Raw genomic sequence first — 26,007 nt, forward strand, 5'->3', positions numbered from 1 at the left:
GGGTCCCGGGGCTCCCGGGGGAGGAGCGGCAGCGGCTCCAGCTCCCGCAGCCCGTGTCTCTCTCTCCCTGGCTGGGGGCTGCGGAGGGCCCTGCCTGGCCGCAGGGTCCCCACGCTGCCCAGCACCGCTGCCGCCGCCCTGCCGAAACCCCGGGGAAGGGGGCCGGGGGGGGGGGGGGGCTGCGGCGGCTCGCAAACACGCAGGGAAGGCTCCTCCGACCGAAGTGCAGTGGGGCAGAAGTGCCGCGGCATCATTCACCTGGGAATAAGCAAGGTTTACGGGAAGGGTGTTGTAAATTATCAAATAAAATGACTTCCTTTCCTGTTACTTCAGCGTAATTAAATAAAGCCGGAGGAGTCTGGAGTTCATCTCGGCTAAACAAGACGAAGTGCGACCCAGCAGTCAACTCTGTAGGGAGAGGAAAAAAAACCCAAAAACCAACCCTGCCTCCTCATGACCTGGGAAACTATTTTAATGCAAAGCCTTTCCTACTGCAATACTTCATATAATCAAGCCTCTAAGTTTAGAAAGAAAAAAAAATCTCTCTTGTCATTGCCTAAGGAAGAAGTCTCCCGGGGGGGGAGGGGGTTATTATTATTTGGCATTAAACTCGAATTGCACTCCCTGGGAGCGGGGCAAGGGGCAGAAAGGGTTGTGCCCCGAGGGGGAGGGATGGGCTCTGTTGTTAGAAGGGGCGCAGCAGCGCAGATTAGCTTTTAGCGGAAATCAGCGCACGGCGGCGGCCGATTCCCGCGGCGTGGGGCGACGGAGCCGCCGAGCGCCCCGCGGGAACGGCCCACGGCAGCCCCGCGGTGGCCGCACGTCCCGGGCTCGCAAGCGTCCCGCTAGGGCACAGCGGTTGGAAACGAAACAGCGCAGGAAAACCAGCCCCGGACACGCCGGCCGCAGCAAGGTGCTCTGCCGTGTGTCCCCCCCCCCCCGCGCGGAGCCCCCCCCCCGGCGGAGCGGGGCCGAGCACCCTGCGGGGCCGCTGCTCCGGGGAGGCCCCAGCTGCAGCCAGCGCAGCTCTGCTGCCCGCCACCGCTCGCTCCAGCGGCCGGCTGAAAATAGCTCCTTTGATGTCACCTTTTTTTTTTTTTTGCTCGGTGTTTGGGCAGCTTCTGCCACGGGCGATATGTCACATGTTGCAGCATATAATGAGTTCGCATGGATTTTCTTTCTTTCTTTTTTTTTTTAAACTGATGTTTAATGGCACCCAGGGCTCCCGCACGCTCCCGCGCCTGCACGGCAGCCCTCGGCGGGGATCCGGGCTTGGGACAAGGCGGGCTGCGCGCGGAAGGGGCCTGTGGGAAGAAGTTGCAAGGTCCTTTGCAAGGTGATGGCTGTCACTTCTCTTTCCGGTACACAACAACCGACTCTTTTCATGCCGACGGAATTACCTTGCTAACGACTAGCCTACATTGCGGTTTTGTGCACGCACACGCTCACAACACGCACTCAACCTTCCAGTGCACATTTTTTTCTTGCTGTGCTGCCCACAAGCCAGGAAGCACCAGCGCCCTTCCTGCCTGGGGGTGCTGAGTCCCGGCCCGCAGGAAGGATCAGGCCCTGCCTCCCAGCACGGCCACCCAGGCCCTTCCCGGCACTCATCAATGCCGCGTACCCCGGCACAGCAAGTCCCAGCACCGGGACAATCCCTGCCCTGCCGCGTGCTGGGAAGCAGCACGGTCCCGGGGGGGGGGTGAGGAAGAGGAGGGAGGCAGCTGGGGGGGCTCCCACCCAGTGACATAGATGCGCGCAGACAGACACGCAGCACGGCGAGCGGGCCACGCGAACGGGCGCGTGGGGAGCCCACGTGCCGCTTTGGGGCCGGCGGCGGAGAGCAAGCCCCGAGCAAGGGCACGCACCGGCAGCGGTGCACATGCATGCACACACACACACACACACACACACACACACACACACACACACGCTAGCATTTTCCCATAGGGAATCTTTCCAGAGTTGCCTCATTTCCTGGAGCTTTCAGAGGGAAAAGACACCCACCGGCGACAGGAATGCCTTTGTGCACCCAGCCTAAAAATAGCCCTCGCAGCAAAGTCGGTGCCAGTGCCAAGCTTGGCTTTGCAGCCCCAGGGTTTGCCAGGAGACCCGGGGCAAGGGGCGCAGAGGGGAAAGACGCTGCGATGGGGACGGGAGCAACGAAGCCCTGCGGGCGAGCCGACCCCCCCCCCACCCCCAGCCCTCCGTGCACGTGGACGCCCCCCTGCACCTGCCAGGGCTGAGCCGGGGCCCCCCTGCCCGGAGGGATCCGGTGGCAGCGAGGAGCTGGCGGCCGCTGCCTGCTCCTTTGACGCTGAATAATTCTCGCTGGCTGCCGGGAACTATTTTAAACCCGCCGAGCGCCGCGTGCGAGACGCCACCGCCAGCCGCCTCGCTCGCAGCCCCGCGGCAAGGCTCGAGCCTCCCGGGGGAACCTGGCGCCGCAGGAGGTCCCAGCGCCCGCCTGGGGGACAAGGACAGCAGGGTTTGCCATCCCTGAACGCCCCTTCCGCGGGGCTTTTCTAAGCCCCCACAAGGGAAAGGCAAGAGAGGGCTCGTGAGCGGCCCGACGCTGTGCTCAACCCCATAGTAGACACCCGAGATTCCACACTGCCGCCTCCCTGTGAGCCGGGGCTTCAAGGCACGGCGGGGTCGTGCTGGGCACACGTGCTGGCAAACCACAGGCAAGCGGAGCAGCCCCATGTGCCGAGCCCCTGGAGCTGCCGCTGGGCCTCTCCGCCGCGCCGGGATCTTGTCCAAGCGGGAGGAAGAGGGAGGAAGAAGAAGGGCACCTCCTCCTCGGCGATCTGCCCTTGCAGAGCCGGGGCGGACGGGAGCGTAATGGCACCATACGGCGGTGGCAGGGGGTCCCCAGGCCACGGTGCCTCATCACCGTCACAACCTCACCAGTTCTTGCGGGCCCCGAAGGGCTGGAGACACCGGAGAGGCGGGATGTGCCGTGTCCGGATGGAATGGTTTTTATTACAGTTTTAATCTCACAGTCGGTAGCATTACATGAGATAAAGCACTGGACAGGACTGGAAAAAAGGCCTCTGGAGACAGCATGCAAACATTGCGACAAATTTAAAGCAAAACAACCCAAAAAGCATCTGCGGGGGGGGCTGGAGAGGCTGGTGCCCCCTCTGAAACCATCATTTCTGTCGTCGGGGATTTTCTTTTTGCGTGTCCTTTTCATTGGCTTATTTATTTCATTATTCTCTTAACTGTCTTCTTTCTTCTTTTTTTTCTTTTTTTTTTTCTTCTTTTAATTACATTAAAAAGTAAGGTTCGTACTTTAGTAAAACACCCAGCGCTCAGTTGGGCTTGGATTGAAATAATAAAAAAAACATCAAGAAAACCAACAAAATGAGAACGACGAAAAAACGCCCTCAAATCCCCCCCCCCCAAAAAAAAAGAGCTTGGGAGGGGGGGAAAAAAAAACAACAAAACAACCAAAAAAACAAGGAGACCTGACCAAAAATAAAGAGACCGATTTGGAAGTTTGGAAGCGAGAGCGGGTCACGTGTGGGGGGGGGGAGCGGGAGCCCCGGGCCCCCCCCGCCGCCGCCGCCGCCGCCGCCGCCACCGCCGCCGCCACCGCGGGGCTGCCCCTGCCCCGGGGCGCTGCCTCCCCCCTCCCCTCGGGGGAGGGGAGCGAGGGGCGGGGCTGGCGCGGGCGGGGCGGGGCTCGCGAGGCCCCGCCCCCGCGAGGCCCCGCCCTCCCTCACAGGTAGAGCTCCTTGTCTTTGATGTGCGCTAGCTGCTCGCGGAGCTGGCGGAAGGCCGGCCGCTGCCCGGGGTCCAGCGTCCAGCAGCGCCGCATCACCTCGTACACCGCCGCCGGGCAGCCGTCGGGGGCGTCCATCTTGTAGCCCTTCTCCACGCGGGGCACCACGTCCTTCAGGGGCTGTGGGCGGGCGCGCGGCGGCCGTGAGGGGACGCGGCCCGGCCCGGCCCGGCCCGGCCCGGGGGGGCAGGCGGCCCCCCGCCACGGCGCCGGGGAGGGAGGCAGGCAGGGAGGCAGGCAGGCAGGCAGGGAGGGAGACCGGCGCGGCCCTCACTTACGATTCGCGGATAAGGCACTCGCCCGAAGGAGTAGATTTCCCAGAGGAGGATCCCGAAGCTCCACACATCCGACTTGGTGGAGAATTTCTGTGTGTGTGTGGGGGGGATGCCGTGAGCAGGGCCCGCGGGGCAGAACCCCCCCCCATTCCGGGGCGGCCTCCTCCGGCCGCTTTCGGGGCCGGGCAGCACAGTGCCACCACAAGGCCGCTCCCCCAGGGAAATGGTGGGATGCAGCGCCGGCGCCGGGCTGCCCTGCGGCCTCCCGGGGAGCTCCCGAAAGCCCCCCCCCAGCCTCCCAGCTCGGCCGCTCTGCTCCGCTCACCCACCTTTTCCCTAAGTGCTTCCGGCGCCGTCCATTTCACGGGCAGCTTGCCCGTGTCCTGCGTGGACGACGCCTCCTTCGTCAGCCCAAAGTCGCTGACCTTGGCGATGTTGTCCTCCGAGACCAGCACGTTCCTGGCCGCCAGGTCCCGGTGGACAAAGTTGTTCGCCTCCAGGTACTCCATGGCTTCGCAGACGTCTCTGGGGGGGGGAGCAGGGGTTCAGCGCCGCCCCGGTGCCCGGCGTGCCGGCCCGGCCATGAGCGGGGAGCCCGCGCCGTACTTACAGGGAGAACTTGAGCAGGCACTCCGCGCCGAGCACCGACCTCCCGCGCGACCGCAGGTAGTCCACCAGGCTGCCCTGCGGGCAACGGGGGGAGACGGCGCCCTCAGAGCCCGCGTCCTGCCCCGCCGCCCCCGGGGCTGGGGGGGGACACGTGCCCAACCGGGAAGGGTGGGAGCCCGCTGCGGGGCAGCCGGGGCCTCACCTTGGCCATGTATTCGGTGACGATGTAAAGGCCGCTCTTCTCCTCCACGATCACCCCCAGGAGCTGCACCAGGTTGCTGTGCCGGAGCTGCCTGCGCGGTGGAGACGGGCTCGGAGCAGGTGCCACGGGCATCCGCACGGATCCACCCCCCCGCCCGGCGCTGCGCCGGCCCTCTGCCCCCCGGCCGTGTGCCGGGGCGCCGCCGCCGCGTCCCCCCCGGCGGTACTCACGTCATCACAGACGCCTCCGCCAGGAAGGCCTGCGCGGTGGCGTCGTTCTTAATGCACTTCACGGCGACTTTGTTGCCCCGGTAATCACCCAGCATCACGTCTGCAGGGGCAGGAGAGGCGGGCGCTGGGGGCGCGGGGACGAGCCGCGGCCTCCCGTCCTCCCCCCGGTGCCCCAGACGGCGGGGGGAGGTCTGCACAGGGACCCCCCCCATCCGCCAGGGCCACCACGGTGCAGGGGGGACAGGGATGAAGCCCCCGCTCACCTCCAAATTCTCCTTTGCCAATGATCTGCAGCAACTTGAGGTCCTTCATGTTGAGGGCCCAGCCGCCTGCGGAGGGAGGGAGGAGGGTGAGGGGGAGCCGGGGAGGAAGGCCGGCAGCTGGGGCGGGGGCGATGCCACTCACTTCGGGAGAACTCGTCCTGCGCGGCCACCGTGCCCTCCATCACCTTCGGTTTGATGAGGCGCGTGCAGAGCCCGTCGGCGTCCGTGGTGTAATGCTGCGGGGGCACCGGCGTGAGAGGCAGACCTGCCGCGGCCACCGCGCTCGGGGCCCCCGTGCCCGGACATGGGGGCGTGCGGGGGTGTCGGGGCCGTGGGTGATGGGTGGCGGGTGGTGGGGACACCCGAGGGGCTCAGCAAGGGACTTGGCAGGGGTCCCCGCCAGGGCGATGCCAGGCTCTGGGATCCCACCAGGTGGCAGCACAAGGCCACAGATGGGACCAGCAGGAGCTCAGGGGTCCTGTCCCCTGTCACCTTGTCCATCTGTCCCTCTGTGCATCCTGTCCATCCTGACCCCATCCATCTGCTTGCCCCAAGGCCCTGTCCCCAGGAGCCCCCCGGCCAGTCCCAACCCAACCCAAGGGCTCAGCGGAGAAGTTCCCACCAGCTCCTGGGGTCCTAAGCCACTGCCCCACACCAGCTCTGACATCTCTGTCGTCCCCCTGCCCCAGCCCCCAAACCTACTGGCCCCACGGCCGCTCCTCGCCACAGCTGGATGAGGCCCCTCTGCCACCCAGGCTACGGAGAGATCCAGCCCCTCTCAGGGGATCTCGCCATCACTTGGAGGTCTGCTAGGATCTTCCCTCTTCCGAAACACAAGCGGGGGGATCCCCTGTGCATCCCCCAGGCCTCCCCGCGGAGCCACAGGCTTTCGGGTGCTGTCACCCACGCGGGCACGTGGGGCTATTCCTGGCCGCCGCCAGGGTAAGTCCTCACCTCCACCAGCTGCATGAGGTTTTCGAAGTAGACCTCCTCGTCGATGCTCAGCTTGCTGGAGGAGTAAATGATGCGGTAGTGCTCCACCTTGCCCTCGCAGCTCACGCACAGGGTGTAGTCCCCGGGGTAGTTGGTGCTCTCCCGCACGAGGAAGAGCCCCGTCTCGGGCGGGTACAGCAGCCGCTCCGCCTGCTCCCGTGTGATCTTCCCATGGAACCACCTGCACCGGGCAGGGCAGACCGGTCAGGGCCCGGGGTGCGACGGACCCAGCGCCGGACCCCACGGGGCTGGGGCTGGTGGAGACGTGCGGGTGGCCTTCCTCCCTGCCCTGCTCCCCCTCACGGGCCCGATCTGCCCCCCTTCTCCTCCAGCCCTTGCACAGCTCCCAGGAACCTGCCTCTGCCTCCCGGCTCCCTGGGGAGGGACTTTGCTTTCTAGAGCTCCCTCTGTCTCCACTGTCCTGCCAACACACATGCTCCTGCTCTCCCGAAAATGCCCTCTGCCCCATCCCGGGCCCCGTCCCGGGCCCCGTCCCGGGCTGATGGGGAGGTGGAGGGACCAAAGCAGGTGGGAAGAGAAAAGGGTGCCTGGAAGAACATCCCTGGGAACACATCATGCCTGCTTGTGCCCACCATGCCCACGGCAGAGGCAAATACCTGGCGCCGGAGAAAGAGTCCCTGGGGGGACTTTCCTGATGGGGTGAAAGCAGGTGGAGAAGGGGAGATCTGGGTATGCCCAACTGCTTTGGCCAAGGGAAACACTGAGGTAAGTTGGCGCCCGCTGGCTGCGGACAGGCTGGCGCCATGCAAGCCGCGTCCCCCCTCCAGCTTTGCCTTCCCCCTCCTCCCAGCCCTGCCCCGGGACACGGCTCCTCCGTGCTCCCTCAGGGGTTTCCTCTCCTCCAGAGTCGGGGCTGCTGGTGGCTCTGGGATACAGAAGGGACTTTAAATCTACCTACGTACATCTGTCTGTCTCTATCTACCTATCTCCTGCAATCCCCCTGCTTTCTCTAGGCAGAAGATGTAAAGCTGCTTAAGATGTAAAGCTGGTCCCCAAATTCACCCTCACAGAGTTCCCGGCAGCGCCGGGGCAGGGGCGATGGCTGGGACAGGTCTTCGCCCCCCGCAGGTACTCACGGCATGAGGCTGAGTTTGATCCCAGCTTTCACTCCTTCCCGCTTCTGCACGTAGTTAGCAGGGATGATGCCTTCCCGGCCCACCTTGTTCTTCGCCTTGTACCAGTTGGGATCCTGCGGGCACAGCAGAGCTCTCGCGAGGAGCCCCTGCCCGGGACGCTGACGGGGCCCCTGCGGGGCATCCGCCGGCCGAGCGCCCGTCGCTCCCGCGGCGCGGGGTTGGGGGGCTGGAGAGCAGCCCCGAGGGGCCTCTTGGTCAGGCTCGGTGGTGCGGCCAGCAAACCGCGATGCTGGTGGCTTGGGGACGCGGGTGCCGTGGGCACCTCTCCTCCGATGGCAGCTGCTGCCGTTACCCCTCCCTGGGCTGCCGGGCACCTCGGAGACCCCCCGGCCCACGGCCTCTCTCTTTTTCTCCCCTGGAGCTAAGCACAGCATTGCTCCCTAATTACATCTCTCTCCTCCCTCCTCCACCTCCTGGGAGGCACTGGAGACACTTACATTTTGGAGTAACTTTAACTAAAGAGGCCGTGAATTAATTAACCGAATGCATGGCCTGATTCCTGGCCTGCTGACTCTGCGGGGACAGCAGAGCCACATGGGCTTTCTCGCGGGACAACCGGATCCTGCTAGCACTGCTCTGTCCCCAGCAAACTGTGCTGTGGGATGCGGGGAGCAAGGATCGGCATCCCAGGGAGCTCCGCACATCCCGAGGAAATCCTCTCCCGGCCCGGCTCCCTGGCATGCGGATCTCAGAGGACCGAGCCCAGCGGACCCCGTCGCCCCCGGCACGCGGGAGGCAGCAGCCGCCTGGAGCGCGGCGGCCGGAGGGGACGGCCCTTACCTTGGTGACAGCGACGATGGTGAGGACGTCTCCTTTGCTGAACGGCAGGTCCTGTTCGGCGGTACCGTGGAAGTTGTACTTGGCGATACATTCTGTACCGGACGGCCAGACGGCCTGGCGGGGAAGGCAGTGCAGGCGTCAGCCCAGCCGGGCACGGCTCGCGTCCCCGGACTCCCTCAGCCCTGCTCCTTCCCACGCCGGCTCCCGCGCGGGGACCAGCCCCGCGAGCGCACGGGGCTGGCAGAGCCGCCGTCCTCGCCAAGCCGGTGGGACCCCGCAGCTAACGCAAACCCCAGCGGGGTTCGCCTAAACCGGAGGCACGCTGGGGATTCGGGGCAGAGCTCGGATCGCAGGCGCGGACTCAGCGAGACGCCTCTGCGCCGGGCTATTCCTGCACGCCGAGACGCAGGCAGCGGCGTTTGCTGCCCCGGCGCCCCCTCCCCGTGCCCTCGGGGGAGAAGACGGCCGGGCTTCAACCAACATCCTGCCGGCTGCCCCCAGGCGCCCGGCGGGCCGCGGGGCTTACGCCATCGCCAGCGCTCACGTCAGCGCCGGCACGGCCATTGGCGGCGGCGCGGGAGCCTGCGGCTTCCCCTCGGCGGCGAAGGGCCGTCCCTGCGCTCGAGCAGCTGGAGAGCGCCCAGGACGCGCTGGCTCGCCGCCAGGCGGTCTGGCTAGCGAGCGCTGCCAAAGCCGGGCTAGCCGGGCCGGGGCCGGACAAAACCGCGGGGCTCGGGAGCCGCGCTAGGGCGCAGGGCTTCCGCTCTCCTCCCAGGCAAGGGCCGCAGAGCCGGCACCGGGGCGACGGGGATGGGGCACCCCCACGTAACCTCCCCTTCCCGGCTGGACCCTCCGGCCACGAGGGGCTGGTGCGTTCGGCAGACCAGAGGCTGGATGGGACTGAGCCGCACCCTGACGCGAGCCCTTCCGGCCCCGGTGCGCCTCTGCCCGCCACGCGGAGCCCGTCCGGCTCGGCTGGCTCCGGCCCACCCCGTCCTCTCCCGCGGCGCTCACCTGCATCCCCGACATCTTCTCAGGAGGTTCGGGGGAGCCAATCTCACGGGAGGGACACGTCACTTGGTACCATGAGACCTGGAGAGGAAAAGGACCCCTGAGACGTGGGCACCGCGGGACGGGTTATAAGGAGCGCAGGCGGAGAGCAGCCCATCACCTCCTCCCCGAGGCTCTCCGTCCCCTGCCCCAGCAGGATTTCAGAGAGGGAGGGATCTCGGGAGCTGGAGATGCCCTGGGCGCAGCGTCATGGGTGCTTATGGTGGTCTCAAGCCAGGCCACCCCAACAGGAGACATGTCCCCACCTTGTACCAGCTAAAGCACTCACAGGGTCACCCAGGGAGCCAGGGAGGCATCAGGCTGGGAAAAAACGCCCAGATGTCTCCTCACCAGGGTTATTTTTCCAGCAAAGCCGCAAAGGGCAGGGTTGGTACGACGGAGAGGTGGGACTGCAGGGCAGGACAGCACTTTCCGCACCGAGGGAAGCCAAAAGGGCTCTGCTCCCGGCGGCAGGTTCCTGCCGCGGCCGTCTCCCTGCCCTCCTCCTCCGGCGCCCCCGGGACGCGGGGCGGCTCCCGCGGGATGCCCCAGCACGCCACCCCCATGCAAGCGACCCCATTCCTTCCCTGCTCCCGAAACGCTCTCGGTCCAAAGGAAAGTCGCGCGGGGACGGTCCCACGCCCCGGTCCCGCGCCCCCCCGCCGCGCTGCCCTCCCCGCCTGCGAGCATCAGCTCACCCCCGGCGGCCGGCGGAGAGTGAGGCCGAAGCAGCGGCTCCGCGGAGGGTGCCGCGGCAGACGCCGGTGCGGCGCGGCGCGCAAACAGGAAACACCGGGGAGGCAGAAGCAGCCGCCGAGCAGCGCTGCAACACGGCCCGGGGCCCGAGCGCGCCCCCGCGAGCGGCAGCCCCCACCGGCGCCTGGCCGGGCTCGCCGCCGCCGCCGCCGCCTTCCCCTCGCCCGGACGGGGAGCGGGGTCGCGCCGGCCGCCGCCGAGGGCCTCACATCGTACCCGTCTCGCCAGCCCGCGCCGGATCCAGGCTCTGCCTGCGTGACTCAGCTCGGCGCGCGTCTCCGCGGCACGGCGCTCGGGGCGGCGGCGGCGGTGGCGAGCCGGACCCCACCGCCGGGCACGGCTGCGGCCCCCTCTGCCCTCCGCCGGGCTGGGCCGGGCCGGATGGTGACGAGCACATGCGCACGTGCGCGCGGGCGCCCAGGCCCGCGAGGAGGAGGAGGAGGAGAGGCGAAGGAAATGGTGTCAGCCCGCCCGCCGCCGGCACCCGCGGCGGGGCGCTGCGCCCGCCGTGCCGCACGCTGCGCCGCAGGGACCAGAAGGGCCCCGCCGCGTCGCTTCCCGGCCCCGCGCCTGCAACGGGGGGGCACGCCCAGCTCCCTAAACTGGTTCCAACTGGGAAGCGCTCCTCCGAGGGCTGCACGCCGCCTCAGGAGCGAGAGGGAGCTGCGAACGCGCCGGCAGCTCCCTCCTCGGGGCGCAGACCGCTGCCAAACGGCGACGAGAAACGCTTCTGCAGGAGGAAACCGCCCCAAGGGGGGTCGATTCCCTGCGGGGAAACCGGGGCCGGGACGCAGCCAGAGCGGGTGCCCCCGCGGGTCCGACCGGCCTGGGCGCCCCTCGGCAGCGGCGGGGGAGAAGACGGGCCAGGATGGGGCGCACGGAGAGAGACGGGGCCCCGAAACGCTGCCGGCTCGCTCCCGAAGCGCGGCCACCCTCGCCGCGTGCCGAACGGCATGCCTGCGGGAGCGCCGGCCTTCCCCGCACGCGGCCTCGGAAAAGGCAGCGAGAGGAAGGCTGCGCCGGTGCGCGCCAGGATCCCGGAGCAACGTCCGGCCGGAGCGGTCCGCACCCGGCGAGGGCAGGGAGCCGGCCGGGACACAACGCCGCTCTTGTTCTCGAGGAGGATGCGCGTTTCCTCCCGGCACAAGCGGAAGGAGGAAGGTGCCCTGGGAAGGAAGCGAAAGTGGCAGCCCCGGGTTCGAGTCCCCGCTCTACCCCGGCACACCGCGTGCCGCGAGTTCGCCCCGCTCCGCCGGGCGTGTACCGACACGGCGCTGCTGCTCCGGAGCGGCTCCGAGGGCCGTGAGGCATTCACGCGGACGCGGCTCCTTAAGAGCAGAGATTTTACGTGCCGTGCAACCATTGCAGCATCTGCTTCGGGACTTAGAAAGCCCCCGTGAGCAGGACCGGGGCTTTCCGGGGCCGCAGCGATGGCCCTGGAGAGGGGAATGCTCAATCCGCCCCCCTCGGCGCTCCCCCGGCACAGGCGGAGGGCTGCCGGAGGATCGCAGCGCTGGGGAGGTCCCGTTCCCGGCCGGGCAGTCCCCTCCGCGCGTGGCTGTCCCTGCGGGCAGAGCGGGAGCCGGCTGCAAACCCCAGTGCTGATTTCCTGGCGGCGAAACAGGGGCGCCCGCTTCCCCCACGGCGTCCCCGACCCACGGACGCTCCAAAGCCGGGCGGCTTCTCGCGGGCTGGGGGGACGGAGAAAAAGAGCAATTTCCCGCCGAGTAAAACCCGCGGGCCCTCGGGCAGGGATTGCCGTTCCTGGCCGGCCCTCGGAGCCAGACCCCGGCTCGACCCCACGCAGCCGCTCTGGCGCGGCGTTGGGTTTATCAAGCTAAATACGAAGAAGAGAGCAAGAAATCCCTGCCGAGGAGCAAGACCCGCAGGCCGCAGCGGACAGTCCCTCCCCGCGCGCGCATCGGATCACTCCGGCGGTCATGGAACCGTGAGTGGAGCCACAGCGAGCTCCTGGGGTGGCCGAAAGCCGGTGCCGAGCTGCGGCGAATCTGCCAGCGACTCCGATCCAGACCGCGCTGCTGCCCCAGGGTTATCAGTGGCGCCGGGATCCAGCGGGAATGACCGGAGGAGCGCCTCGGGGCCATGGCGAGCAGAGGAATGGCGCTGGAGCCGGGGGAAGGTGTGGGAATGTCGAGGCAGAGCCGCCCCTGCAACCACCTCGCACTCTCCAGCCGCGGATTCACACATCTTCCGTAAAGGCGAGGAAGCACCGAGCTCGCAGCGGCCCAGGAAGAGGGCGGGTGCATCCCACCCATGCGCCAGAGAGGGAAACCGAGGCACCATTTGCCCCCAAGTGAGAGGCGGTCACACGCCGCTTTGGGCCTCAGCTTACCCCTGTGAGCAATGGGCGCAACCGCCCAGCAGTTGCAAAGGTCGACAGGGGAGCGGGAGCCGAGCTGCCTAACTCCTCGCCGCAGGAGACTCCGGGGAGCCCGGACCAGCCCGCAGAGGCCGCGGGGTCTGCCGAAACCCGCCAGCCTCGGGAGGCGCCGGCCCCATCCCGCCGCCTCCGGGCCCTCGGTGGTTTCCCAGGGCTTCGCGAGGCCCCCGGCGGCGACGGTCCCGCGGCGGCGCGTGGGAGGGGGAACAATCCTGCCTTTATGCTCGACCCCCGGGACGAGATGAGGTCAGCGGCGCGAGCGCCGAGGGAGGCCTGCCGGGGCCGGGCGCGGGGGCCGGGGCGCGAGCGGCTCGCCGAGGCAGGGCAGCCGGCCCCCCCGCACGGCACGGCACGGCACGAGCCGCCGGCGCGGCCCCCGGCCTGTCCCCCCGCCGCGAGCCGGGAGGAAAGCGGCGATGGGGCTCCGGCCCGGCGCATCCGACTCGCCCTGGCACCAAAATAGCGCGGGCATTTAATAACTCGCTGCGTCGACGCAGGGCAGCGAGAAGCTGCCGCTCCCAGCTGCTGTTAGCAGCTAAAAATATTTTGGGAAAGAGGAACCGAAACGAGGGGCAAGGCCGGCAGGGACAGGAGGAGGAAGAAGATAAGGGGCAGGACCGGGGGGAGGAAGAGATCAGATGCAAACAGGGCCCTGTTTCCACTGCAGCCGCGTCGAAGCGGGGCCAGGACGGGTTGGCAGCGCCGCGGCGGCCGGAAAAGCCGTCACGCTGCCTGTGACGCCGGCACCCAGGGCATCCCGTGCCCGGCGGGCAGCTGCCGGCAGCCACTGCCTCCGGGAGAGCTCGGAGACCCCCGAAGTCCCGCTTTGCCCCGAGCAGGAGGAGGAACGGGGGCGAAGGGGTTGCCTCCTCCTGCCTGCTCGCTTGCACGCCGATCCTTAGGGAACGCTTAGGTGAGCGATGGGGATGACATCCAGCTCGGAGCGAGGGATTTCAGGAAAGGCTCCAGTTACTGCCCGTGCAAAACATAACCCAGTAAGAACAAAGACAGGGAGCGAAATGCAATCCTCCACCGAGCAGGTCCGCGGAGGGATGCTGCCGAAGCCTAAAAGGAGCCGCTTCAGGAAAAGCTGCCTTTTGTTCCCTTACGGCAACGTAAGACGTTACAAGCCTGCGCGGTCCAAGCGCAAGGACGCCCGCTCTCCCCAAGAGGCAGGAAAAGCTATTTCCAGCAACTCGGCAAACTTCAGCACTTGGATGTGGAATAAAAGGGAAACTGCCCTGTCAGAGGAGGAATCCAAGGGGAGGAGGAAAAGAGGAAAAAAACGTTTAACTTAAAGCAGCGTCACCGGTCTCTGCCCCTGCAAAGCCGCTCCGGCAGCCGGGCTCCGCTGCAGCTCCTGCTCGGAGCCTGCGGAGCAGGAAGCAAAACCAGCCGCTCGTTTCTCCATTTGGCAGCGGCGCGAAGTTTGGGCAGCGCAGCCGGGCTGCTCTCCGACGCCCCGACCAAGCTCGGTGCCGGCAAGGATCGGGCGCTGCCTTTTGCCCAGCGAGCCAGAGGGTTTGGAAGCGGAGCAGTTTGCACGGCGTGAGATGGCACCATCGCCTCCACCTGCGCCGGAGCCGCGCGCCGGAGCCGCCGGACGCAGGGCGAACGCCGCCCCTTCCCTGGCCTTGCTCATCGCGGGCGCAGGGCGCGGTTTTACCACCCCGGCGCAAAGCACGGTTTTACGAGCCCGCCGACGTCGGAGGCGTCTCGCCAGCCCGGCGCCTGGCCGCGCTCGGCCTCCCCGAGGGCGCCGGGGGGACCGATTCGACGGCGGCGGCGGGCGCCGCTCACGCAGCAGGTCGTCCGCACGCTGCTCGGTGCCCAGCTCCCCCCGCCGGGTGAGAGCTCGCCCTGCGCTTTGCTATTTTAAAGCGCCCGAGGGAGCCGGAGGAAGGAGGTTTCCTCCGGGTGCTGACTCCCGCTGGGAGATCCCGGCTGCAGGGCATCGCTCGGCGCCGGCCGCCCCGTCCCAGCACGCCTCCGCGTCCCCCATGCCGCCGGGCTGCCCCCAGCTGCCCCCTTCTCCGGCTGTCCCAAAAGCCGGAGCCGCAGCTAGGAGAGCTGGAAATAACCCGGGCTGCCCTGGTGCCCCAAACGGGGCCGCGCGCCCCCAAACGCCACGCGACACCGGGACAGAGCCCTCTCTCCACGATGCTGGGCCCGGCGGCGGGGGCGCTGGACCCCTACGCGCCCGCGGTGCCGCTGGCCTGTTTTCCAGCGCTGCAGGAGCGCGGGACGTTTCCAAGGCCGGGCTTGCTGGGCACGCAGCGGTGCCACCGCTGGTTTTGCTGTAAACGCCCAGGGAGACGGAGCGGAGAGCCCGGAAAAAAGAAAATAAAGTTTTATAAAGAGGAAACCGTCCCAGCAAACTCAAGCTGCGAGGGGAACCCGCTTTGGCCAATCCGAACACTTTTAGCTTCCCGGATTGTGGAAATTCCCGGCAGCAGAAGGCGGCAAGGTTACAAATACAGCAGAGGCGATTTGCTTATCAGCTTTACGGTGGGAGCTGAGGGAGGCCGCCAGCGCCGGGAGGTGACGAGTGGGCCAGGACCTGGATTCTGCAGCCCCCGGAGCCGCTGGCGTGGCAGGACATGGCGGGATGGGATGCGCCGGGGAGGCCATGGCGGCTCGCGGGGCTCCAAAGCCCCGGGAGAAGGAGGGACCCACACACGTGCCGAGAGCGGAGCAATGAACGCCAGGGCTGCCACCATATATCCTTAACTCGCCAAGCTGCAGTGCCGAGCGACGCACAGCGGGAGGACCGGAGGAGCCGGCTCGCCCACAGCCGAAGCGCCCCGGCGCCGGAAGAGGGGCGCGGGGCCGGACCCGGCTGAGCGGCGGGAGGAAGCGGGGAGCCGGCGAGGGCGCGAAGAGGAAGCTCTGGGCCGTTCCATCTCGGCGCGCTGCCCTGCCGAGCCGGCGCTGCCTGCCTCTCCTCGCCCGGGCGCCGGCCCCGCGCCGTCCCTGCTACCTGCCGACTTCGCCTCCGAAACCCGGCGGCCCTCCGGGGACGGATGCTCGGGGAAGCGGGCGTCCTTCTGCGCCAGCTCCAATCTGTGGCCGGGGTGCCGGTGGCTGCCACGGGATCCGATCCAGGGCCTCCGAGCGGGAAGCAGAAGGACCCCAGCAGCGTCTCCGGGCAGCCACAGCCTGGCCGTCTCCTCCGGCTGCCGGGACTGCAAACATGGGGAAACGAAGCGGGAGGGAAGGGGTTTTCTGGGACAGGCTGCCCGAGCACACGCATCCTCCCCAGGGAAAACCAGCCACAAGAAAGACGGAAAGGCACCGGATAAAGGCCTGAACGTTATCCACGGGCACCGTGAGCGTGGCATCCGCGTCTCCAGAGACACAATGGTCTCGGGCCATAGGGAATCACCTCCGTTTCTCTCCTCCTCTGCCTGAGCATCCTCGGATGCTCGCCCGGCTCAGCCCGAGGGGCCTGGCTCTGCCGCGGTGCCGCAAGAAAGCCGGAGCACGCGCCACCCCCGGCGCGCTGGGCTAGGAAAGCCCTTCCGTGGCATCAGGCACCTCCTCCCACACCCCAAACCGGTTGTGCCCATTGCTCACAGGGGTAAGCTGAGGCCCATTTGCTCGCAAGCCCCCGAGGGAGGCAGCCGTGCCCCCGTCGCACGGCCCCGTGGCCTCGGGGCGCTGAGGGCCACTCGCACCCTGTATTTTATACCTGAACGGAGCCCGGCGGGGCCCGGGGGAGCTCACCGCAGGCGGCGGCACAGATCCGTGCTCCCGAAGCGCCCGGGGCAGCCTCCAGAAAAGCCGAGCTCCCGTCCGTGCCACGTCCCCGGAGCCAGGTCCGCGGAGCCGGATCGCGCCCGGCGCGAGACGGGAGCCCAGCAGGCTGCGCGGCGGCACGTCCCGGGTGCCCCCGCTTGCTCCCCGCGGGGAACCCGACGGCGCCTCCTTCCCCGGCCGCTCCTCCCGCTGCCCCCCGGCGGCAAGCCCGTCCGCCCCGCGAGCCGAAGCCGCTGCCCCCGGCCCTTCCCGTTCCCGCGCCAGCCGGGTTTCAGGCTGCCCAAGGAAGACGGTGGCGGCGGCAAAGCGGGTCAGGGCCGCGCGGGGCTGCGACGCCGCAGCGGGGCTCAGCCAGCCGCTGCCGCTCCCCGGCTTCGCTTACGGATGATTTTTAAGGTGGGCTGGTGGCGGGGGGAGAGGAAAAACCCCCCCCCAAAACGACCAGAACTCACCAGAGCGGAGCAGAGGCCGAGCAGCATCTTTCACTGCGTAAGAGGAGAGCAGGGAGCAGCGCCCGGCACGCTGGGCTTTGCCGGCTCCCTTGCGGCTCTCCCGCCGCTCCGGCGGGTCCTCGGAGAGGGACGGGCGAGAAGGGACCCCGCCGCGGGAGGGAAGGCGGCGACGGCTGCCATGCGGGGGCTGCCCGCGGGAACTCGCCGGCCGGCACCTGGCACCCGCCGGCAACCAGCACCCGGCACCCGCCGGCAGCCGGCCGGAGCCCAACCACAAGGGCAGCGGAGGGGGAGGAGGGAAGATGCCGCATTTGCAGTTCGAACCCAATTAGCAAGTTTGCAGCAGGCTGGAGGGAGAGCGCTGCAATCACAGTCATCACCTCCCGCACCCCTTCCTAGGGATCCTGCATTTCCGGCGCCGGAGGAAGGATGGGACCGGCGCTGGGGAAGGTGTGCCCGCTCACAGGTTTTATCGCAGGTTGTTTTGAGGAGATGAACCCCCTATTTGAGTCTCTCTGCTCTCCATCCATTTCCAGACCCTGCGTCCAGTGGTCCCCAGAGCCAGAAGCTCCCCCGCTCCCAGCACGCCTGCTCCGCACCTGGAATTCAGCCTTAGGAGGGCTCCAAACATGTCGCGACCACCTAACAGCCAGGAGACGCAAGTCGCCAGCCAGGAAAGGCAGCCCGGCCGGCACGCAGAGGGATTCCGGAGGCTGACGCTGGAGCGCCGCTCCCAGCCCCTGCGCGGTGGGGACAGAGAGACGAGCGGGAAGGGGAGCCACCAAGGAGCCGCTCTCGCCCGGAGCGGGGCTGAGCCGAGGGGGGCCGCCGGGAGGAAGCCACCTTTCCCACGGCCTCCCGGGAGGAGGGTTTCATGTGCTGCGCTGCCCCTGCGGCTCCGAGGGGGTTTCGGCCGCTCCTCTTCCGGCGCCGGAGGCCCGGGGCTGCCTGCAGGTTGAGGAAGAGGAGCGCCTGCTCTTTGCAGAATCAACGAAGGACGAGTCTGGTCCAAAGAAAGTTTAACCCCCGAACTTGAGAAAGTTTAATTCCCGTAGGCGACGCTCGCGCGGGCTCCATCCGCATCCATCCTGCCCGTCACATTTGTCTAGCCTGCAGCGAGCAACGGCTTCTCCCAGTCTTCTACCTGAGCTTCCTTAGACTTCAAAAAAAAAAAAAAACCCCAAAAAACCCCAGACAACATCCTCATCCTCTCCCCAAGATCTTATCAACTGTTATTACAAGTAACACCTACAATTACCATAATCGAAAGAAAAACGTTTCTCCTTTATCTCATCAACGAGTTGGCTACGCTGGTTCTCGGAGACCGTTTGGCGGCTCCTCTGCTACTCAGCTTCTTCAACGGCCTGGTTTGCGTTGGGCACTGTGTGAAAGGCCCTGAGAGAGGAAAAGGCTTTTGCTGTTCCTTTTTTTTTTAAAAAAAAAAAAAAAGAGAAAGAGAAGATGCTGCTGTCAAACCACAAAATGCGCCTGGGGGATACGCGGAGCCAGGTGGAGGCCCCGAAAGTGCTCGAGATGCTGCTCTAAGCCTCGCCGACACAGGAGGGGGCTTTTCCTGTTCGCTCTCCCCCGTTTCCCGCAAACCTCGGGCACCTTTCTCACGCCGCAGCGTAGGGCGCGAGTTCACTTGCCGTATTCACCTCGCTTCGGTTAGGGCACTTCCAAGCTGCGTTTGACTTCCAGCGGATGCATTTCCATGGACACGCGGGGGCGGCGGGAAATCCCACCGGCTTAAGGAGCGTATCAACGCCATTTTTGCTTGTTACGCTGCAGATCGCTCCATCTCTTTGCCCCGTATCGGCCAACGACCTTCACATGCCTCAGCCTGGGCCGACTTGGTCAGGCGCTTCCTAGCCGGGTTTGGCCCTACGCCACCCGGGAAGCCGCCGCGGCGTTTCGGTTCCCGCGACCCGAGTGGCGCACCCAGAAACGCTCCAGCGCGTCCCGGGGGGCGGCACGCGGCCGAGTCTGTGCCCAAAGCGCCCAGGCCTCCGTCGTCACCCACCGCACCACGGCCGGCGCGCGCGGGATGATGGGGACGAAAGCATCGCGCAGCTGAAGCCGGCCCGATGGAGCCCCCATGCCCGACCCATGCCCGGGGCGCTGCGCTTCCAGCGCGCCCGCAAATCCCACCCGCGCGTCCCCGGAGGGATGCGGGAGCGGGGCCGCCCCCGGCCGCGGCGCCGAGCCCCGACCGCACCGTTTGACTCGCGGTCCCCTGCCATCACACCTCACCTGCCGCAACCCGGCGCGCAAACTTTGTTATTTTCTTTTTTCCACCCCCCCCGTGTTTTTGCATGCAGCGCCGGCCCCCTTCGCTCTCAAGAAGCCCGCGAGCAACAGTCGTTACTATAAATAGCCCCTCAGCGCGGTATCGACAAACTCGCGGGCGGCCCGCTCGACGGCCGGGCCCCGCTCCGGCGCGGGGCGGCTGCCTGTAACCCGCGAAGCCGCTGCCCCGCGCCGCGGTGAGGGGCGAACGGCGGCGGCGCGGGGAGCCGGCCGAGCCGAGCCCCGCTGCTCCGAGGCACCGAGCGTCCCGGGCGGCCCCCGACGGCCCCGCCGTCCAGGCTGCCGCGGCCGCCTCGACAGGGCCGGGCCGGGCCGCCGCGGGCGGGCGAGGAAGGGGCGCCCGGCGCACCCCCCCCCCCCCCGGGCCTCGGCCGCGGCGGGGCGGCAGCGCGGCCCGACGGCTGCGGCGCGGCGGGGCGGGGGGGTCCGCGGCGGCCGCGGCAGCCCCGAGGGGCGGCGGCCCGGCCCGGCCCGGCCCGGGCGCTGCCCCGCGGCCCGACGCGCTCAGCGCACAGATGCCCCGGGACGGGGGGCGGGCGGGGGGGGGGTCTGTCCCGCAGGCGAGGGCGGCGGCGCCGGGCGGTCCCCGCCCCCCGCGGCACTCACCTCCCGCGGCTCCGGGCCGCCGCGGCGCGGCGGGCAGCGGCGAGGGCAGGGCAGGGGCGCTCAGCCCGCCGCCGCGTACTCCATGCGGCGCCGGCGGGGCCTCCGGGCTCGGCTGGGCCGGCGGCGGCGGCGGCGGAAGGGGAGGAGGAAACAAAGCGGCCGCCGCCGCCCCGGGGTTCCGCTGCCCGACGCGGCGCCGCCGACGTCCGCTGCGCTGCGCTGCGCTGCGGGGCGGCGGCGGCGACGGGGGGGGGCGCGGCCCCTCCCGCGGGGCGCAGGGCGCGGGCTCCGCCCGGCGCGGCGCTGCCGGGGCCGGGGCCGGGGCCTGCTGCCAGGAAGCGGCGCCCGCAGTCGGTGCGCCCGGAGCAGCGCGCCTGCGCCGCCGCCGCCCGGCCCCGCCGCCGCCGCCGCCGCCGCCGCCGCCGCCGCCCGCGCAGCGCGGCCGCGCCACCTGCCGGGCCGCGCCGGGCAGCGGAGCGCAGCGGGCGGAGCGGGCGCCCGGCCGAGCCCCGCAGCCGCGCGGCCCTCGTAGCGGCAGCGCCCCCAGCCCGGACCCGGGCCGCCGGGCCGGGCCCCCACGCACGGGGCGACGCTCCCGGGAGGGTCCCGCGGCTCAGCCCGTCCCGGGGTCCCGGGCGTCAGGCCGCCTCCGGCCGCTCGGTCCCTTTGGAGGGGACGCGGCACGGGGACGCGGCGCGGGGGGGCTGCGAAGCGCCGGAGATGCCCGGCCTGGCTGCGCGGGGCTGGAGGGAGGGGGCTCCGCCATCCCGCTTCATGCACAAGGCTCGAGATCAGCAGAACTGTCTCCAAATTAGGCCAGCGCCTCCAGCCAGCAGCTTTCGGCGTGACCTCCAAAGACCCTTGAGAACAGGCTGAAAAAGCTCAAACCCCTGGCGCCGAGAAGCCGCCGAAGTGACAGGACGCGAGGGCAGGGGGTGCCTTGGGGGCAGGCGCCGGCGGGGGCCCTCGCGGGGCAGCGGGCAGCCGGCGGCGCGGAGCTCTCCGCCTCGGGTGGGAGGTAGCGCCGTGCCCGGCAGCGCGGGGGCTCCTCGCCGAGGCTCCTTTCGCGCCGGCGTGCGCAGGCCTCGCCAGGCCTCGGCGCCTCGCTCGGGGAGAGAAGGCGCTCGCCACTTCCTGCCTCGCGTTGCAGAACGCGCGGCCGGCGAGGGCAGGGCAGGAAGCGCAGGCACGTGCCTCGCCGCAGGTCCCGCTCCCTCCCGCTGCCTCTCTTCTCGGGATTGGCCCGGCCCGCCACCGGTGATCAGGAGTTGCCTCTCTTCTCGGGATTGGCCCGGCCCGCCACCGGTGATCAGGAGTTGCCTCTCTTCTCGGGATTGGCCCGGCCCGCCACCAATGACCAGGAGTTGCCTTTCTTCTCGGGATTGGCCCGGCCCGCCACCGGTGATCAGAAGTTGCCTCTCTTCTCAGGATTGGCCTGGCCCGCCACCGGTGATCAGGAGTTGCCTCTCTTCTCGGGATTGGCCCGGCCCGCCACCGATGACCAGGAGTCGGCAGGCTGCAGGCATGCTTTGCGGGTCTCGATCGAGTCGGCCGAAAAGCCGGCGGGGGTCCGGCTGGCCGCTGGGGCTGGGGGCCGCTGTCGGGTGCCCAGCGCGGGCTCCGGGGGCCGCGGGCGGCCGGGAGGAGTGATGCCAGCAGTTCGGCTGGCTGCCGGCACCTCTCACTAATGCCATTGCATGCGAAGGGATGGCTCCGGACTTCCCTGCACGGAGCGCGCCCCCCCAGGAGGTTAGGCAGGGGCCCTCCCCACCCTCCTCCCGTGCCTCCATCCCTCCCCACTTAGACAGGGGCTGAGCACCCCTCTGAAAACAGCCCTGCAGCCCGGCCCCACGCCACTGCGAGGGCAGGATGTTCTCCCTGCTGCTGGCACGCGGCTCCCCATCGATCGGAGGGTCTGTCCTGCCTGGCACGGTGGCAGGGATGAGGATGAGCAGAGCAAGCGGAGGAGAAAGAAGGAAAAAAAAGAGAGAACAAAGTGATGGAGACGTCCGCGAAGGGGGCGAGGGGACCGCAGGGACGCGGGAGGAAAGGCAGCAGGAAGGCTGGAGATGCCGGTACCCAGGGAGCAAACTGCAAAGCCCGATTCACTTTTGGGGAGCGCTTCCCTGCCCACGGTGTGTGGGAAAGAGCCCACGACCCACTTTCGCTGGGTGTCGGGCAAGCCCATGCCGGTCCCACAGACCGGCCTGCCCCCGTGCCCTGACCACAGCGCAAGGAGCTGGCGCGCTGCCCCGCGGCTCGCAGGACACGCTCCCCCGGAGAGGGGCAGGAAAGGCCCCGCCGGCAGCACGTCGGCTTTCTTCCCCGCTCGGCCTCGTGCAGCTACCGAGCAGAGCAGTCCCGGGAGGAAATGAAACCAGCTCATGCATCTGTTTGCACCAGAAATGCACTCACAGATGCAGACACAAGCCCACGCACGCACCCGTGCAGATGCACCCACCCAAGCTTGCATGCACATAAACACACGCCCCTGCGTGCACACCCCAGCGCACCTCGGCGTCCACGCACCCTCAGCGACGCAGCTGAGCGCCGCACCTGCACAGACACACCAGCGCAAGCTGCGCGTGCACGCATGTGCGTGCCGCACATCCGCGCTGCACACACCGGCACGGCATCCTCGCTCACTTATCGGGGAAAAATGCTTTGCTTGGGTGCCCAGGCTGCCCTGGTCTGGAGGAGGCGGGCAGGGAGAACGGGGACGAGACTTGGGTTTTTCCCTTGTGCGGGGGCCGGCGGGAGTTTTGGGGGCAGATTTCTCTTGCGATAGTAACTAGCTGTGCAGAAGCACCTTTCCGTGCACGGCCACACACGTGGCCTGCCGGCTCGGGGCTCCCTTCTCCCCGGCCCTGCCTCTCCTCTGGGAAGCAGCACGGGACTTTGGGATCTTGGCTCCTGAAGGAAAACACAAAATGTGAACCCGACCCGGTGGGGAACCGCGCAGGTGGCTCCAGGCTTTCACAGTCCATCGGGCCTAGGAAGAGGCCTAGGGAAATACCCCGTGACTGCATTGGCCTGGTGCGCTGGTTTTAGGATGGTGATAGCAATCCCTGCTCCATCCTTCACCCCTTACTTCTCTCCTCTGGATGGCGAATGGACACAAACGGCCTCCATCTCTCTGGGTTTGTCCCATTTGCTCATGGACTCTGCTGTCCCAGCTGGCTTATTGCGTGACGGTCAACAGCCTCTCATGTCCAGAGGTACTTGGTGGACCAGCAGCCCCACCGGGGTTCAGGGGAGACCTGCAGCTGCCCAAGCACGCAGACCCTTGTGCCCTGGGCTACGCCATGGGGCTCCCCGGTGTGCTGTGGGACGCTGCTTCGGGCTGATTTAAGACCACGTTCCTGCTGGAAATGTTGATCTCCTGCCTGGCAGGAGCTCCCAGGAGCTGAGCGAGCTCAGAACTGATCCAGCTGGGGAAAGGCCAGATTTCTTTTAAGTCAGGTGAAGTCACTGGTCCCAATGACTGCAGGCCGTGAATGCTGGTGCTGCTAGGAGGGAGGGAAGGGAGGACGTAGAGCCAAGTTTTGGGGGGGAAGGTGGAGAAAGCGTGACTGGGGGGACAGCGGAAACGCCACGGTGCAAAGGCAGGGTGAGGGGAAGGGTGCTCAGGACACAGCTCGGGACCCCCCTTCGACTGGTTGGGAAGGGGTCCCTGCCTGCACCACAGCGTGGCCCGGGCTGGCGGCTCGGAGCCATCCTGTTTGGAGGGCAGGGAGGGCTGGATCGGGAGAGGACATGGGCAGCCTCCTCCTTGCTTTGCACCAGGAGAGGGGGCTCTTCAGCCTGCAAGAAAAGGGAAAGCAAAGAAAGGAAGAACTGCGCAGCAGCGTGTTGTCGCTGGGGGTCCAGGCAAGGAGGAGCCCAACTTCCTCGCAGGGCAGGGCGCCAGGGCCGTGCTTTTGGCAGAGCTGCGTCCGCTGGATGGAGAGGAGGCACAGGGCTGCTCTCGCCCGCGGTCCCGGGGAAAGGAGGGCGAGAAGGGGGGTCGAGGCCCGGGAGAAGCTGGGCTCTGCTGGGGTGTGGCAGATCCGGCTTGCACAGGCCAGGTCAGTGGTCCTGAGCTCCCTTGTCCAGCCCAGTGGGAATGGGCTGGGGGCGGAGGGGGGCTTTTGGCCCTTCCCCAACCAATGCCCCTGGTGCCGCCAGGAAGACAAACAATGTTTCGCCCACAGCTTGCCCTGATGCACCTTGTCCATCGCCCCCTGGCACTTGCTTCTTTTGGCCTTTAAACACCTCCTTTGCCCTTGCAGCAGCAATTCTCCTCCTGAGAATAAAATCCCGACCATAATATTCCCATGCCAGCCCAGGAGGGACCCGCAGAGGAGGAGGTTACAGTGTTGGCTGTACTAGACATCTGAGAATCCACACGCATTGGCCTAAGCATCCTAGGGAAAGCCCAAGTGAAAGACCCTGCAAGCTGAAAGCCCCAAAGGAGCCCCAAAGGAGCTGGTAGTCCCGTGGCTCCCAAAGCCGTGGGGGCAGAGGGAGGGATGGGCTGCTCTGCGGAGGGTCGTCCCCGTGGGCCCCCCCAGCTGCCCCACTGCCCGTCCCGGCCTCCCCAAATCAGCCTTCCCCCAAAACCTCAGGCCGGGAGACCCGCCTGCCTTCGGGGAGGTGAAGCCCCGGGGCTCCTCGCTGCTCGGCAGCCAGGGCACAGGGCAGCCGCTGCGGCAGGTGCCACGGGAGGGCGTTCACGCCACAGACCCGGGAGACGGGGATGCCGGGCCTGCAGGAGCGAGCGCCCAAGGGATTGGGAACCGGCGCTGGAGCCCTCGCCGGTGCCGAGGGCGGCCTCGTTGCGAAGCCTCGCGGGGGGAGCCGTCCTCGGGAGCGCGATTTTGATTAAAGCAGGGAGGGAGCCGGTGGGGATATTGCCTCTCGGCGCACGGCTTTTCTCCTCCTGTGGGGGATCGGGCCGGATCCTGCTCCGCCTGGGTCCCCCAGCGCCGGAGCGATGGACACCCGGCCCTCTTCGTCTGCAAGTAAGATCTGGGCTGTGGTTTCGCGCGTGCCCAAATTACCCCTTGCTCCAGAGCAGCCTTCGCTGCCCCGTGCGGCCCGTTCTTGGCCCGTCCCCGACGAGGGCGCACCGGGGGGCAGAGCGTGGCTCCCCGCACCCGCCCCAGGGCTTTTGGCTCGCTGGACCAGGCGCCCTCCTCGCCGAGCAGACGTCCCCCTAGGCTGTTCCCCGCTGCGTCCATCCGTCCATCCATCCCCGCACCCCATCCCCGCCTTTCCTTCCCTCCACGGAAACTCGCGCGCGGGCCCGCAGCCGGGGCTTTGCCGCGGAGGGTCCCCGCGTAACGCGGCCCGGCGCGGGTGCGGGCGGGAGGGGGCCGCCTCGCCGTGCCAGGCAGCCGGGCAGAGAGGTTTGGGGCAGGTCCCGGGAGCCCGGAGCTCCTCTCGGACAGCCCCTTGCGTGCAGGAAGCGGTTATCTCGCCATCGCCTTTCTTCTCGTCTTAACCTGGGGCCAAACTCCATCCTCGCTTGCTTTCATGTTCTCTGATTAACATGGCACTTAATTGTGCCTCTAACGACTTGGCGCAATCAATCAGCCAAAACACCGTCTGGAGAGGGAGGGGGGATGGGAGGAGGACGGCTCGGGACCGAGTTGGGAGCTCTCAAGACATAGTAATTCCTGCCAGGCATGAGGAATAACTGGGGGATCAGATCGCAGCCTCGGCGCTTGGGGACCCGAGGGGCTGCGGCGGGCGGTGGTACCTGGCTGATACCGGGGGGCACCCGAAAGCGTCGCTGACCCCTGCTGCGCTCACCGCCGCGGGGCACCGTGAAGACCCCTTTAGGGGCTGCAGGACCCCCCCAGCCAGGTCCGACCCCGCGGTTTCACCCGCGGCCCACGGGAAGAGGGAGCGCTTTGCACCGGAGCTGAGCAGGAGCGTTCACAGCACGGGGACCATCACCACCACTGGGGACAAGCGACTAAGGGGGGTGGCACAGAAGGCAGGTGACACCCACTCGGCACCAGGAAAACATGTTTAAGCCCCCAGACAGCTTTCAGCTATATTTCCAACAACACTCAGAAGACAGAGCTAAATTTCTTTCCTTTTTTTTTTTTCCTTAGCAGAAACGTGCAGCTTTTGGTACTTTTTACAGGCATCCAAGGGTTAAACCCCGAGGGCAGATGATTTCTGATAACAGATCTCACGGGAATAAACAAACAACAAAATGAAAGAGGGAGCCGGCAGCAGGAAGATGGAGCTGGGTTGGAAATACAGGCTGTGCTCTTAACGAGGAGGGTCATTAAGTACCGGAGCAACTCCCCTGGGGAGGCGGTGGGAACGCCAGCAGCTGGCAGCCAGGGAGCAAGAGCTGTTCTGCAGGTGCCTCCTCT

General features: G+C 67.7%; 1 protein-coding gene and 1 long non-coding RNA gene across 2 annotated transcripts; both read right to left on the reverse strand.

The window, feature by feature from the left end:
* Positions 1 to 2,958: 2,958 nt before the first annotated feature.
* CSK (C-terminal Src kinase) lies at positions 2,959 to 19,834 on the reverse strand. The gene is made up of 13 exons (XM_067305634.1): positions 19,634 to 19,834; positions 9,314 to 9,391; positions 8,300 to 8,413; positions 7,460 to 7,572; positions 6,324 to 6,543; positions 5,512 to 5,605; positions 5,370 to 5,435; positions 5,107 to 5,206; positions 4,877 to 4,967; positions 4,676 to 4,749; positions 4,395 to 4,590; positions 4,069 to 4,155; positions 2,959 to 3,910 (listed from the first exon to the last, which is right to left on the reverse strand). Exons 2-13 carry the CDS (start codon positions 9,326 to 9,328, stop codon positions 3,728 to 3,730), a joined length of 1,353 nt encoding a protein of 450 aa, XP_067161735.1. The 5' UTR covers positions 9,329 to 9,391; positions 19,634 to 19,834; the 3' UTR covers positions 2,959 to 3,727.
* Positions 17,603 to 18,477, reverse strand: LOC106497760 (uncharacterized). The gene is made up of 3 exons (XR_001294845.2): positions 18,376 to 18,477; positions 17,976 to 18,140; positions 17,603 to 17,720 (listed from the first exon to the last, which is right to left on the reverse strand). It is a non-coding gene; the product is annotated as an uncharacterized lncRNA (long non-coding RNA).
* Positions 19,835 to 26,007: the final 6,173 nt, after the last annotated feature.

The sequence above is a fragment of the Apteryx mantelli genome, chromosome 15, assembly GCF_036417845.1.
Source record: "Apteryx mantelli isolate bAptMan1 chromosome 15, bAptMan1.hap1, whole genome shotgun sequence".
Taxonomy (NCBI): Eukaryota; Metazoa; Chordata; class Aves; order Apterygiformes; family Apterygidae; genus Apteryx; species Apteryx mantelli.